The sequence below is a fragment of the Natrix helvetica genome (genome assembly GCF_964273705.1).
Source record: "Natrix helvetica genome assembly, chromosome: 1".
In the NCBI taxonomy this organism is placed as follows: domain Eukaryota; kingdom Metazoa; phylum Chordata; class Lepidosauria; order Squamata; family Natricidae; genus Natrix; species Natrix helvetica.
Genome location: NC_138548.1, coordinates 219,565,688 through 219,582,308, shown reverse-complemented (window position 1 = coordinate 219,582,308; position 16,621 = coordinate 219,565,688). Strand labels below are relative to the sequence as shown.

Sequence of the window (16,621 nt, the reverse complement as noted above, 5' to 3'; positions counted from 1 at the left end):
CATGCCCACAAAGCCACTTCCACAGAACCAGTAGTAAAAAAAATTGAATCCCACCACTGGAATACATGGCCATTTGTTTGTTCTCTTAACAATAGTGAAATAAACAATTTAGTGCAATAACTCTCTGTTCCAAAATACCCATACAATTTTCCCAGCTCTGTATATTACTCCATCTTCATATTCATCCCAAGCCCAGATTGACTCTTGAAATACAACCAAGTGTCATTATTTTTCCTCCATTGCTTAGTGTCAGGACTTTCTTGAGCTACCTTAGGACCAAAGGAAAAGGGAGCACTATAATATGAAAAATCTATTCAACAAATTCAGGTAGAAAAAACAACGAACTCCTTCTCAGAAAGTCACTTCATACATTTACTGCATGTGCTACATATCCTGAACACATATAAAACAGGAATTAGATAGAGCAGTTTTATGCAGGCCTACTCATTTGGAAGTCTCATTATTTTTGGTGAAGTTTGCTCCCAAGTCAACATCTTCAGCATTATAAGAGACTTAGTGCAGATTTGTTAAGAAGCACAAAATCTAAGTCATTTTTAAGATTTTCTCTGCATAATTCAAGAGGAACTCACTTTCACTTGCAATCTGCAATTTGTGCCTTTGTACTTTCACTTTGCAGTTTCTCCTTCTCGTATTGTAAGTATTCCAACTCCTTCTTCAGGCTTGCAAAGTATTGTTCAAACATGCACTCTAAGCTTTCAGTGGGTGGTTTAGTTTGTTGCTGCAGGAAGGCCCATTTAGTTTCTAGCATCTGGTTTTTCTGTTACAGGCACTGACTGCACCTACAATCCAAGGTGAAATCCATCCACAAATCCATCAGTACATTAAAACTATCCATCAGTCAAAGCTGAAGTTCTGGTTCATAGGATGCTTTGAAATTCAAACACCATTTTAGCAACCTAACAAAGATGCAGAATGCATTATTGTAAGGTGACCAACTTTTTTACAATGAAAAGGAGGACAAATAAATTGGAAAAAAATATATCGTAAATAAAAGAAATATTTTATTCATTGCAACAATAATACACTAAAATATGATATATGCATAATAAAAACATTTGCAACATTTTATATTGTAATTATGCTTACATGCCTGTTGATTATTATTTAAATGAGTACTTTTCCATTGAATTAATATTTTTTGTCAATGTATCATCTTCTAACAATATATTGGAAATATCTGAACAAGAAATATCTTTCATATTGAATTTTACGGCAAGTGCTGCAGCTAGAGTATCAACATTCAATCTCGATTTCTCACTTGTCAAAAAATCATTGGCAATTGAAAAAAACTCTTTCAGCTGCTGCATTAGTTCCAAGGCAGCACAACGTAAATTGAACAAGTATAATTAAATGTTCACATGGAATATGTTCATTTTTGAAATGGCTGAAAATATCCACCCATCTTTTATCAATTTCAACATGTTGATTTTCCCATTGTATTAATTTTTCAGAATTTAAATATACATTCAGTCTTCTAATTTCTTCAAAGAGACAATTGTCGTCTATTTTAATGTCTAGCATTTCTTTAGATAAAAATTCAACACAAGATTCAATATCTGTTCAATATACTTGCGATGAAGTAAAAAAAAAAACATTAAAAACTGTTTAATAAAACGTGAATTGTACTTACCTCTGTATAATTGAATATTCACTGAAAAAGAAATAATTACCGTGAGTCATTCAATTGCTGATGTGCCATGAGTCTACTGCGTGCGTATGTGCCGTGTTGTGTTTCGGTAAGAAGTAAACAAAGCCACTTGCACACGGTGCTCTCTCTCAAGGTCTCCCGTGCGGAGCTCATGCGTCTCATAATCGCGTCTTATACTGCACTATACCGAGTCTTGACGAATTGTCATGTCAAATACAAATACGTCACATAACACGCAACAGATTAGTCTTCAAATATCGAAAAGGAGGACATGTAGGAGGACACTTTTCGAGGGAGGACAGAACTTACAAAAGAAGGACTGTCCTCCCTAAAGGAGGACGGTTGGTCACCTTAATTATTGGGCTGATCAATGGAAAATCCAAATGGAAGCCAAAGCAGAAGTAATCTAGAAGGTAGAATATGTATTAGAAAAGACTGAAAGAAACAGAGCTTGCTCAATGTAAATTATGGCAGGGACATGGCCCAGCAATTATTCTCAAGGCTTCAGACTTGAATATCAAATAGCCCAATAAGGTTACTGGCTCATTAACAAAATACTTAATAGTCCACAATTATTATTAGAAGTTGGTTCAGCCTGTTAACATGTCTAGGTTTGCATCCATAGGAACAATTTATTCAACATATGCAACTGGGCTACAGACTTTTTCAGGTACACTTTAAAAGATGCCAGGAGAAGAGGAATAATAAATATTCATTCCCATTTCAAAGTAGTTACAAGAGATTATGTAAGATGCTCATGTTCTCTGCATCAATGCATAACAACAAACATTAATAGGAAAAATGGATAGGTAAGTAAAGATGAAGTAATGTAATAAGAGTTACACAGGGACCAAGGACATTCTAATGTTCACTCTCTCCTTTAAGTGCAAGACCACAATATTAATCTTAAGCAATATTTCTTACTACTTTCAGAATTTCCTTCCTATGTCGATTTTTAAAATATCTTTTTAGTTCGAATCCATGACAGCCGAGAATCTCTTGAGTTTACTTTTGTAAGGCTGAGAGAAGCGACGTCCAGTATAACTTTTAGGAAAGTGACCCACCTCAACCAGAGATGCTTTGAAGAACGTACAAAGAATCACAGTAGATTTATAAACAGAAACAAGCATGATAAAATAATCAGCTATCAAGAAACATACTGTACATTGAACAAAAAACAAATTGAATGCCTTTTAAATCAGTATTTTTCCACGAGATTGTAGCTCTACTAAAAAAAAAAAAACCTTTGGCTTAAAATTACATTCGTTTGAAAAAGTTGGCTAAGCATGTGCAAATCATCACATATTCTGGACGTAAATCCTATTGTTGATTCTTATGAAATATGTCACAGTAGTCTATATATACAGTCAATATGTTTACTGAAGACAAGCAGTAACAAATCTGCTAAACATCTTCGCAGAAAGACCCTATATTAGCAAGTGAGGATGAGAGACAAATTCCTATGCATTTAGTTCATGCTATTTGCATTTCCAAACCTGCCAATAGCAAATAGTTGGAGGAAATACTTAATTCCATAGTTACTATACTAAAATGACAACTTGTCTGAATAGCTTCTCATTCCCTGTTTAAGATCAGCTGAGAGATGGGCAGCTGGTTGCTGAGGGGAGAGTGCACTAATGTACTCTTTCAAAGGTATCTTTCAAATTTCCTGGCACTCTTGACTCATCTTTTAAAATATTTAAAAAAACCAAGCAAACAAAAATAAAACAATTACAGTAACTTGGACTGCTGCAAAACAAAGAATTAGCTTCTTGCACGATCTTGGGCTCCATATAGATATTTTTTAGCCATTCTTACAAAATGACTGTGTGTGATCAGTGCTTTGTCTGGAGATGTAACTATATGTATTGACCAAAACGAAAGTGCACATGTTTTTTTTTTATTAAAAGTTTTAGTAAATTTTACAAATGTTTCCCCTTCCCCTTCCCTCCCTCCATCCCCGACCCTACCCTCCCTCCAACCCTCCTTCCCCCCAACCTCCCAGAGCAAAATACAGGGTATAAACATTTAACAATCATACACTAACATAAGCTAACTGACTTTAACATCCTACCTCCTCTTGTGCTTTAATTCCCCTTTTGTTAAACTAACTTTAGATAAATTGTAACATTCATTGTGCCTTCACTCATAAGCTAATTGAAATATTTTAGTCCGATATTTATTTTGAATATAGTCAATCCATCGTCTCCATTCCATCTTATATTTCTCATCTGATTGGTCCTTCAAATATGCTGTGATTTTGGCCATCTCTGCTAGATTTACTACTTTTCGCATCCATTCTTGAATAGTAGGCAATTCTTCCCTCTTCCAGTACTGCGTCACCAACAATCTTGCTGCCGTCGTTAAGTTCAAAATCAAATTAGTCCCTATAACTGTACAGTCTGTAATTATGCCTAACAAAAACAGCTGGGGAGTGAACTTTATCCTCTTTTTAAGTATATTTTGAATAACCCACCATATTTTTATCCAAAATGCTTTAACTTTTTTGCAAGTCCACCATATATGGTAATACGTAGCGTCAGCACAATCACATCTCCAACATTTAGGTTGTAAATTTGGATACATACAAGCTAACATTTTAGGATCTAAATGCCATCTATACAACATCTTAAAAAATTTTTCTCTCAAGTTCTGAGCTTGTGTAAATTTTACATTTCTTACCCAAATCTTTTCCCATGTTTCCATCATTATTGGTTCTTCAAAATTTTGTGCCCATTTTATCATAACATTTTATCTTTAACTAACTCTTTTTCTGAGTCTATTTCTATCAGTGTATTATACAACCTTTTATATGCATTTGACTCTGGTCCCTAATTTGTTTTACCAAACTATCCTCATTTTGCATGATACCAATTGTCTGGTCTTTTTTCCATATAGCTTGTAACTGTCCATGCTGAAACCAGGTTTGAGTTACCCTTTCCTCTCTTAATACATTCAAAGGCTTTAATTGTAGTACACCTCTTTCTATATTAAGAAGTTCTCTATATGTAATTACCTCCTGTTTTTGTTCTATACTTATATTCTCTATCGCATGTCTGGGTACTACCCACATAGGTATCTTATCATTTAGCCTATATTGGTATGTTTTCCAGACACGCAATAGGGCATTCCTTAATATATGGCTTTTAAAAATCGTATCCACCTTCTTATCATATATTAAATAAGCGTGCCAACCATATACCAAATCATATCCCTCAATATTCAGTATTCTATCCTCTGTTAGATTAATCCAATCACTAATTATTGATAAAACTACTGCTTCATAGTATAATTTTAAATTGGGCATTTTCAAACCTCCTCTTTCCCGTATATCTTGCATTATTTTAAGTTTTACTCTTGGTTTCTTCCCTGCCCAGACAAAGTTATTAATACCTTTCTGCCATTCTTCCAAATTTGCATCTTTTTAAAGTATTGGTATCATTTGAAAGAGAAATAGAAACTTAGGCAAAACATTCATTTTTATTGCTGCTATCCTTCCCAACAAGGACAATTGTAATTTTTTCCATTTATTCATCTCTAACTGTATTTTATGCCATAATGGTTTATAATTATACTTATATAATTTCCCATTTGAGGTTGCAATGTAAACTCCTAAATATTTAACCTTTTCTACTATCTCGCATCCTGTTACTCTTTGTAATTCTTCTTTTTGATTTGTAGTCATATTTTTAACTATCATCTTTGTTTTCCCTAGATTTATTTTAAACCCGGATACTTGACCATATTGATTAATTATATTCATTAAACCTATAACTGATTTCCCTGGTTGGGTTAAAGTTACAACCAAGTCATCCGCAAATGCTCGTACTCTATATTCAAAATGCCTAATCTTAATTCCCTGTAGGTCATCTGACCCACGTATTCTATTCAACAATAACTCCAAGGTTAAGATAAACAATAATGGAGACAGGGGACATCCCTGTCTTGTTCCTTTTTCAATTTTAAAAGATTCTGTTGAACTACCATTAACTATAATTTGTGGTGTCTGTTTCTGGTATATTGCCTTAATAGATTGTGTGAAATACTCTCCAAACTGCATCTTTTGTATTATTTTTATTAGAAATTGTCAATTCACTCGATCAAATGCTTTTTCCACGTCTAAGAATAAAAGCACTGTGGGGATTTGGTTGTTCTTTCCCAAATATTCCAATATATTAACAATTTGTCTTACATTACTTCTCATTTGTCTCCCCTGTATAAAACCAGATTGATCATTATGAATCATTTGTTGTACAATTGACATCAAGCTATTTGCTAATATTTTAGTAAAAATTTTATAATCTGTATTAAGTAATGAAATAGGCCTATAGTTTTTTGGCTGAGTGTGGTCCTGATCCTCTTTCAGAATCAGGGAAATAAAGGCTGTTCTCCAAGATGGTGGTACCCTTCCTTCCATTTGAATTTTATTAAATAATTCCTTAAGAGGTTCTACCATTTCTAATTGTAACTTTTTATAATAAACTGCTGCTCTCTATATTCCAATTCCATCCAAACTGGATTATGATCTGTTAGAATTCTCGGGCATATCTTCGTCTTCTTCACCCTAGAAAGGAAATCATTTGTAATTAGTATGAAGTCAATTCTGGAAAAGGATTGATGCCTTTCGGGGAAAAAAAATGTAAAGTCTCGTTCTTTAACATTCCGTTCTCTCCAAATATCTCTCAGTTCCATATCATCCATCAGCTCAAAAAAGGATTTAGGCAATCTTGTTCGTGTTTGACTATTTTGCAGGAGTCTCTTCTTGTCTTTGATGGTGTCCAGTACTCCGTTCCAGTCACCCAATAGTATACACGATCTATAATCCCATTGTGTCAATTTAGTATGAAGCAATTTATAAATTTTTTCTTGTTGTTGATTGGGAGCATATACTCCTGTTAAGAGTGTTTTCTTTCCTTCTATTAGTAGTTCAATTGCAATATATCTTCCTTGAGGATCTGCTTCAATTAATTCAGCCTTTAAATATTTTCTTAAGTATGTAACTATACCATTTTTCTTCTCTGGAGCAGATGCCACAAAGTATGGTCCCAATCTTGCATTCATCCAGTATTTCTGATCCTGTGTTCTAATATGTGTTTCTTGCAGACAAATAACGTCATTTTAAAATTGTTTCAGATAGTGAAATATTTTTTTCCCTTTTTGTGGTGAATTTAAACCATTAACGTTCCAGGTTAGAAATTTAATTGTCATCTTCAGCTCCCTGAAGCTTTCTAAGAGCTACCTGGAAATCTTGCTGGGATTTCACCTTCGGTCTTGCTCCCCCCACAGCTTCTGTGTTCGTATTTGTAATTTCTTGGATTATTGTCTGAGCTTGCTGCATCTTTAATTCTTGCTCTTTGCGTTTAGTGGCCGCTCGAGTTTGTCTTTGTTCCATAATTTCTTCTGTCTCCTCAGGTAAGTCCAGAGCTTGAGCAGCTCTCGCTTGTACCTGAATATCTTGCTGTCTGGTGATAGACCTTGGTGGAAACCATTATAGCTGAAGCTAGTATCTAACAGCTTTGCAACCCATTCTCACATTTATAATTATCACAGCATCTCACAGTCCTGTGACCATCATTCATGTGCTTTGCAACTGGCTTGTAACAAACTAAGTTAAATAGAGAAGGTGGAGGTTAGATTGTAACCCACAGTTATGTGATGTTTCACTCAACAATCAAATCGGAAGTAAGGTCATAAGACCATTGTGGTCACGTGATTTTCCACTTGGCGACCATGGTACTTAACAACACAGTGGTTGATCCCAGTTGTGATTGCTTAGCAAGAGCTACCTATATTTTATTAGCATAGTAGGGAGCAGCTGACCCTTTAAACCACAAGCCACAGGGTGTCACATGAGAGCCATTAAAGGAAAATAAGAAGGTTCTATGAGATGTTCGGCTGGATGTGTTTTGAAAGTCCTTTGTGAGAGTCGGATGGAGTCCTGGAGGGAGGAGGTCATCTCAGGCTGGAATGGGACAACTCGCCATGGCTAACTCTCCGTCAACTGTCCACAGCCAACTCGCTGTGGGATAATGTGCCATGGCCAACTCGCCACCAGGGCAACTTGCTGTGGGACAATTCAACAATTCAATTTACCTATTTTAAATAATTTAAAAAATATTTTAATTTTTGTCATTCACATTTTATTTTGTCCCTCCTTTGGCATTCTTTCTTTAAGGATTCTATTTGACAATTTCTTCGATATTAGTGTAACTTTGGTCATGCGGTGAGTTACCCCATGGTGAGTTGTCCAATAGTGAGTTGTCCATGGCAAAATGTCCGTAGCAAGTTGGTGGTGGTGAATTGGCTGTGACGAGTTGGCCGAGGCAAGTTGACTGCCGTCAGTTGTCGTACTCTCTCAGGCAAGGTTGAAAATGGAGTTTCTTAGCTATAGTTGTACCAATAAAGGAGAATATTTGTAGCTCAGGGTTGAAATGAGGGGTCCTTGGTGCTCTCTGAACTTGCTTGTTTTCTTGCAGACGATTCATTACCCGAACTGGATAATAGCATCAATGCTCATGCAACACTGAGAATGTAACTTAGTTTGGGTAATCAAACATCTGCCACAAAGCAAGAAAGCTCAGAGAGCATCAAGGACTTTTTGTTAGCTATAGTTGGATTTGCATTATGTATTTAAACTCTGTCTTGTATACACGGAACCTTGTTTTCTTTTGGCACATTTAATATGTTTATTTTTGGCTTAAATCCTGGAGTTAACTAGGGACCTCTTATTACCTGCTACAGCTGGCCTGGGCTGTTGACTCCCCAAAGTTTTTGCTTAGTTTCACTTCCTGTAATTTAGCCAGACCCAGGTGGGGTTACAGTTTTTGGTTCCCCAGAGGGCTGGTGAGGAAAGGAGTGTCACTGCGTTAATTGGTTTGTCAACTTGTGCTTATATTCTGAACTATATAGTAGGCTGAATTGTTTCTTATCTGACAATGGTTAATGCGCATGTCTCATAATACGTCACACATTCTTTACTTTCCTTCTGATAGTGCCAAGAGAAGGTGGGCAACATAGCTCTTGCCAAAATGTAAGATTTAGATAGCAAGATTTGTATTTTATTTTATATTAAAGTTGTTCATTAGAATATGTTTTCAGGTTTTATTTTCTGCTTATTCGGAAATATGCTGCTTGGAAAGCTGACGATCCACACCTCATTAGTTCAGGGTGGAACTTCCCCTGACAAGGAGAAAGTGGTTCACCATAAAGGTGTCAACAGGGGGGGGGGGGTAATTTTCCAGTCATTCTTGCAGGGGGTTACCTCAGAATGAAAGTACTTCAGAAAGACGCCTTTTCCCTTATTGCAGTTAAATTTTTATTTCTCCTTTCTTTCAGAGGTATAATTTCATGCCCCCTCCCCTGCAATACCCCTGTGAAGTATGTGAGGTTGAAAAAGTCTATTGGCCCTCAGTGACCCATTGAGACCGCATGGCTGAGGTTGAATTGAAACCTGGGTCTCCTTCGGGGTGGGTTGCTGCTGGTGTTACTGCCGGCTCACAACCTGTGTCCACGCGCTGTGCGCACATGAGCCCTTCAGTGTAAATTGTTCTGCGCACATTGTTCTGCACATTACAGTGAACTGAGCATGCGCAGTCACCAAAATCCAAAATGCCAGCAGCCAAGCGGCAGCGAGGGAACCAGTTCGGGGGTGTGGCAGGCCTGGGTCGCTGTCAGTTCTGCGACCCAGGCCTGAATTCCACCACCGGTTAGGCCAAACTGGGTCGAACCGGCAACAACCCACCTCTGGTCTACCTGCCCCTTGTGCCTTAACCCCCTCTCCACACTGCTGTCAGGTTCCAAGTAATGCATCCAACATAAATCGACCTCTGAGGCATTCTTTTACACAAAGTACAAAATTATTTAGATACACCATATTGGCACTAACTAGTGAAAAGCCAGTACTAAAGTTCCTGGGTTTTTCACATCAATGTAAGTTTCAGTTTTCTCAAGTTTCCAAAACCACTGGTCACATTGTTCAACCAAGATGGGAACTGGTTGCTTGGTGACTTCCCTCCTCCTCCTCCTCCTCCTCCTCCTCCTCCTCCTCCTCCTCCTCCTCCTCCAGTCAGCGAGCCATTGGAATGTGCATGGCTCATCGGCTATCTATGCTATGGTTACTGAAGGCTTCAACCTGCGTCAAACAGAATTAACATTAGAACGTTCCAAGATACAAACAGTCCCACATCCACTTAAAATTTGGGTCTGACCACTGCCTCTTAAAGGACAGCCCTCTCTCTCTGTGTGTCTTTCTTTCTCTCTCTTTCTTTCTCTCTCTCGTAAATATATTTACAAATACCTCCAGGCAGCAAAGATATCTAACATATCTTCCTACCTCTATTTTCACCACGACAACAACCCTAGGCAGTGAAATAAGCTGAGAATGAGTGACTGGCCCAAGGTCACCCAGCTGTCTTTCATGGCTAAGGTGGCACTTGAAATCATGGTCTTCTGCTTTTTAGCCTGGTGCCTTCACCACTAAGCCAAACTGGCTTCATATGTCATATATTAACACATGACCATTTGAAGACCACATCTGAAACCACCCCCAGCTCCTCCCTCAAAGGCTCCCATTTCAAAATGGCAAGAAAGTCTTAAAATAGCCCTGCCATGAGACTGAAAATCTCAGGATTTTCAGTTCTTTTCCATGTGTAACTGGGAGAGGGGGAGCAACTGGGGTCAGTGTAGATCCATTGCTTCAGTTCTTGTAGGAACCACCTCTCTCTCCCTCTCCCTCTCTCTCTCTCTCTCTCTCTCTCTCTCTCTCTCTCTCTCTCCCTCCCTCCCTCTCTCTCTCTCTCTGTGTGTGTGTGTGTGTAAAAACTCCATTTGGCCTCTACTGTTTCAGAACTTAGGAAAATGGAAAAAAAAATCACTGTATCTATAAGGCAACTGGAATCATCTCGGTGATGGAGGCAACATACAAATTGACAAAGCAAGCAAGCAACCAAACCATATTTTACATCTGTATTTATGATCTGTCTGTGCCTATTTAAGAGGAAAGTCAATGAGTGTGAATGAGCATGGACTGGAGAAAGCAGAATGACTTGAGCACTTAGGGCAGAGGTCCCCAAACCTGGCAACTTTAAGACTTTAAGCCAGCTCTGCTCTGCTGGAGAATTCTGGGAGTTGAAGTTCACAAGTCTTAAAGTTGCCAAGTTTGGGGACCTCTGACTTAGGGGCATCTTGCAGGGACAGTCAAAGATGGCATCCACATATTCAAGCTCTGTTCCCTTTTTGCCTTCAGGTTTCTTATTGCATAGTTGCAGCCATGACTTTTCGATGACATCTCTGCTCATTCTGCCCTTAGTTGAGTCAAATTGGCATGTCAACTGCAACTGATTTCCCTGTAGGCACGACTTCCATGTAGTCTTCAGGGAGGGGTCAAAAAAGTCCAAAATGGCAACCACAATGTGAATCAAGCCCTGCTTCCTTTTTGCATGCAGGGTTTTCATCACACAGTTGCAGTCACTGTCTTGACCTTTGGGTGGCACTTCTGGAAATAAAGTCATTTATGATTACATGGTTGTGGCTGCCATCTTGTTTTTATTTTTACTCCTTCCCTGCAGCCTGTAGGATCTGTGACCCGTAGTGGTGTAGTGGTTAGAATGCAGTACTGCAGGTTACTTCTGCTGACTGCTGGAGGCCAGCAGTTCAATTCTCAAGGTTGATTCAGCCTTCCATCCTTCCAAGGTGGGTAAAATGAGGACCCAGATTGTTGGGGGAAATATGCTGACTCTGTAAACCGGTTAGAGAGGGCTGTAAAACACTGTGAAGCGGTATATAAGTCTAAGTTCTCTTGCTATTGGCAAAAGTTCCCCTTTGCTTTTAGAGGCTAACTAGACAATCCTTTGATCTATTGTGTAATCTGTTGTGAGAAAGGCAGGGCAGTCGAATGTGAAAAGAATGCACATTAAATTTTAGGTTGACCATATTTTTTACCCCAATGCTAGACAGTTCCATGATCTTTTAAGAACAATGCCATATATATCAGAAATAGAAAATATTTAAGTGGCAAACATGTTTCAATTATAAATCTCAATATTTACCAAAAGTAATAATGATCATGGGAGGTCAGAAAACAGTTGCAGTGCGATGACTTTTGACTCCCTTCTAGCTTCCTCATGGACTGTGCTTGTGGGAAGAGGGCAGGGAGCGTCAGAAATCACAATCATGTGTGTGCAGGGAGGCTGCAACAGCCACAATTTTGTGAATAAAACTGAACATTGTGGAAATTTCATTACCATAGAATAGGGGTCTCAAACTCAAGACCTGGGGGCCGGATCTGGCCCACGGGGTACTTAGATCTGGCCCACAGGTCCACCCTGGAAACAGTGAAGGAGCAGCCTATGGTGCTTCTGCCAGATAAAATGGGCATCCGAGCTCCGTTTTCGGCTGCCACGGCCTCCTCCAGCCCTCTGCCAGTGAAAATGGAGCTTGGGAGGGTTGCATGTGGCCTGCAAGTATCAATTACTTTGTTAAAAGGAAGGCAGGGGGAAATGTAATATTATACTGCCAAAGATCTAATAGTTGACAATGAAGCAAAAATGAAATAATTTCATTGATGGAGAGGAAAGAGATACATTTGTGTGAATTTCAGAGAGATTGGATGTTTGACTTCCACATTAAAGCAGAGGGTTTTTTTTAAATAGCAAAAAAAGAAAAAGGAAAGGAAAAAAAAGGCTTATCAGCTGCAGTCATAACTTTGTAACTTCTTTGATGTCTCTTTTGTCCCAGGTGAAGGTAGTTGTCAGGTTTCCAACTTCTTCTTTGCATGCCAGATTACCAGGGAAAGCATGTTAGCAGGGTATCTCACCAATGATGACCAGTGGCTACCAAGATTTCCAAAGAATGTATTTAGTTCTAAGAAATGCTAAGTAAATTCTTGCTTCACTGTTTATAGTTTTCACCTGTACTGGGGAGCGATGTTGCAATCCAGGGGTGGGTTGCTGCTGGTGTTCCTGCCAGTCCGCTTCGCTCGTGCTTGCACCAGATACGCACTGCATGTGTGCTCTCAGTCGAGTGTAAATTGTTCTGCACATACGCAGAACATGAAAAAATTAGTAAAAATCATGCCAGCAATGGCATTGCTGACCAGGGAACTGGTTCAGTGGGCGTGGCCAGCCTGGGTCACTGCCGGTTCAGGCAACCAAGGTCAAAATACCACTACTGGTTCGCCTGAACCGATGTGAACTGGTAGCAACCCACTTCTGTTGCAATCTATGCATTATCACTTAATGATTTATCTAGAATGGTGTGCAAAAAGCACAGACAGTGAAAAAAGACGTATGTATAAATCTTTATTACGGTCAAATACATTAGTTTTTACAATATGTTAAAAAGTACTGACATTAAGATATAATTAAAAAGTGGAGGGGAGGAGCCAAAGTCGCAACGAGATGACATGCAATCTCAATGCTCTGAGATCGCAGTCGATACTTTTGCCACTGGATGGTCCAAATGGACCTAAACCGTCCTGCAGAGATGGTGAACAGGAAGAATATGTCTTGCTGATCTTGGGGACATCGCAAAGTCCCTGATCGATCCAAGAGAAGTTCTTCAAGCCGGTGACAAAAAATCCAGCCATTTGGCTGATGAAGTCGGGGTGGCTCCAAAACAGAAGGATATGGAAAGAGAAAGTGTTTCCAGCTGGTGAGGAATTTTTACCGTTTTAAAAGTGACTGCCTACAAAAACTTAAAATAAATTTAAATTGGAGAATAGAAGAAATAAGAGGTGGAATTAAATTTGGAATAGTTTTTGACAGTGGGTTATCTTTTTTTTTTAAATGCTATCTTCATGGATGGAATTTATGCAAGCCTTTTAAAACGGAATGGATTAAGTTTTCTTCTTCTTTTTTTTTCTTTTTTTATTACTCTTTGTAACCTATGGACTAAAATTCTCCTCTTTCATTACTGTGGGTGTTTTTCTAACTTATTTAAGAATCGGACTTTTTTTAACTTGAAATACAAAAAAGATACAAAAAGAAAATTGCAGCATTGTAACAATAACACTGCTACTTGGAGGCTAGAGGTTTGTGTATTGGAAACGAAACACTTTTATTTTCTTTCACTGATTATCCTGGCTTGGCACTTCAAGGTCTTACTGCTTGTTTATAGAGAGTGATAAAAAGGAGGGCACACAGATGTTCCTTTGAAGTATATTTTTAACCAGAGAAAGGTGAAAATGAAATGATTATTGTGAATCAATGCTTAATCTTTGTTAAAACCTTCTAAGCTAGAGCAGCAGTGTTTGTTAGCTGGAGATAATGGTGCAATTTCAACAGGAGAAAGAAGTTTTAAGTCTGCAAAAGATATTCCCAGAAATACAGAAATTATCAAATACACGTGAGAGGATAGAGAAGAAGTTGGATGACTTAGTGCATTTAACAGCAAAAGATGATGGAGAAGTTGAAGATGTTCATCAAATGGAAAAAGTGGTGGTTAAAATCCAAAAAATCAAAGAGGAAAATGAATATAAAGAAATTAAAATTGCTGATATTTATGGTGATTGGTTTGTTTCTGAAAATGGAAAGAGTGGAATAGTAAAAGAGGAATTAAATGGAGGGGAAACCTACCCCAGATGGCAAGATACAGAAGAAGAAAAAATAAAAGAATTTATGGATTTAAAGAGAGAAATCTTATTAGCAATAGTTTTGATAACACCACTGACAATCAAAGATAAGCTGATTAAGGAAACAGAAGAAGAGCATCAAAATTTCATGAGAGATTTTATAAGCAAAGAGTTGCTAGAGGAGTCCATACAAAGTTGATTAAGGAGATGATTAGAGGACTGATACCACAAATGGCAGAAGACATGAGACTGTTTTGCTACTGGAAAGATACAGGTTGATAGATGAAAGAGTATAATTTAAAACTAGTTAAACTTAGTAAAATTTAGTGATAATAGATATAGTTAAACAAATAATTGATAATGATAATAATGTATACAATGTGTAGTGTCATGATAAGCAATAATGGGTTATGAATATTGAATGGTACCCATGAAAGGATGATTAGAAATTCTTTTGGATTATATATAAAGGTTAATAAAAAAAGAACTAAGTTAGATATAGTTAAATTTTGAATATTAGGGGGAAAATGTTATGACACAGGATATAGTTAAATAAAGGAGGGATAATGATAACAACGTATATATATATAGGTGTTGTGGCCCAGCAGGACCTGGTTGAGCTGCTGATGGACTTGGATAGCGAGGAACTATATGAGTCTGCCCTGGATGATGTGGAGGACCCTGTGCAAGGTTCAGACTCAGAGCAGGGACCAGAGAGGCTGGTTGGCCACCAGGAGGCGCCTGAGGCATGGAGCAGTGGGGAGGATCAAAGGCAGTTTGTCCCTGATGCTAGATTGAGAAGGGCTGAGAAACAGAAGCAGCAACTCCGTAGGCAGACTCACAGAAGATGATTAAGCCCAGGTGGTTGTGGATTGGCCCCTCCCAAGAGAGATTATAGGTGAGGCGTTGGGAGGGGACATTTTCAGGAAACAACTGTTCGAATTAGTAGTTAAAAAAATCTATCTGTATATTCTAGCCGTGTCTGTTCATTTGGACTATCTGCGTTGCTTCATTTGAACGTGAGTTGTCTGGGTCCTCAGCCAAAGTATTGATTATCTCAGTAATTAAATAGTGGCAAACAGCCAAGCCTGTGTTCTGGTTTATTCACAGGCATGGGGGGGGGGGGGTTTTCAGAACATATAGGTGGGTACAACATAAAAAAATTGGATGTAAATTGCAAACAATGATTTGGAAAGAAGGATTAGAAAGACGAACCCAAGCCTTCCAATCAGCAAAGGAGACAAGATGAATAGAATAACAGTAGAATTGGATGGGATCTTGGAGGTCTTCTAGTCCAACCTCCTGTAGTCCAAGCCCCCTGTAGGCAGCCAGGAAAATGGCTATCCAATCACTTCTTTTAAAAAAAACCTCCAGTGATGAAGCACCCACAACTTCTGAAGGCAAGCCATTTCACTGATTAATCATTCTTACTGTCAGGATTTTTTTTCTTTATTCTAAGTTGGATCTCCCTTTAATAAATTTCCATCTGTTACTTCCTATCCTGCCTTCAGGTCCTTTGGAGAATATGTTGACCCGCCCTCTCTTCCTTGCGACAGTCCCTTCAATATTAGAAGACTGCCATCTGGTCAAACCCCCTACCCCCCCCCCCAAGAAATCTTTCTCTTCACTAAAATAGACATTCCCAGTTCCTGGAACCATTTTTTATAAGTTTTAGTCTCCAGTCCCCTAATCATCTCTGTTGCTCTTCTCTGCACTTTTTCCTAGAGTCTCAATATCTTTTTTCTATTATGGTGACCAGAACTGGATGTAGTTGAAAGGGATAATTCAGCCTGAAAGAAGACTAAACTCATTGTTGTTACAATAAATGGTGGCTTATCATGACATTCAAATAAAACCATTTTTTCACGTGATCAATTTGTAGTGAAGCCCCAGTTCCTTTTTGTATTAATATACAGAGCTACCCAGGTTCCACAAATTCTCTAGTAGTCAGCCGATTAGATGCAACTTCTTCACTGGAGTTTCATATGGGCAGCAATCAGATTCCATATAGGCATTCAGTGACTGGTGTTGCTTCATTCTAATGATTCATGTTATGGTATGGATAAGTAGCATTTTTGACTGCTGCAAAAGGATTACACAATTCAGTGGGTGATTCTTATGACATTTCCTGGAACTTACACTGAACAAAATTAAATGTTCAGAAAAAAAAGATTAGAAGAAAGTTCAGATTCCTTACCCATCCTCACAGTTCCTCCACTGCGTATTCTGTTAAAAGAAAGAGGAGAAAAAAAGGAAGGAAAAGACAGATGTTTCTTAAATTGCATAGCCTTGGATGCTCTGAGATTTTAAAGATCTGTATAATACAGAAATGCATTTTTCAGATTAGTTTTGGAATTCCTTCCAACAAGGAAACTCTTTAATAA

At 38.2% G+C, this 16,621-nt stretch overlaps 1 protein-coding gene across 1 annotated transcript in view; it reads right to left on the bottom strand.

The window, feature by feature from the left end:
* Positions 1-9,795: 9,795 nt before the first annotated feature.
* Positions 9,796-16,621, bottom strand: part of LOC309384126 (keratin, type II cytoskeletal 5-like) — a gene marked incomplete at both ends in the record, with an annotated part of 31,536 nt that continues 24,710 nt past the window's right edge. Inside the window, 2 exons of the mRNA XM_081937318.1 lie at positions 9,796-9,800; positions 16,435-16,463. Of these exons, the coding sequence (XP_081793444.1) occupies positions 9,796-9,800; positions 16,435-16,463 (34 nt within the window). The remainder of the gene's footprint in view (positions 9,801-16,434; positions 16,464-16,621) is intronic.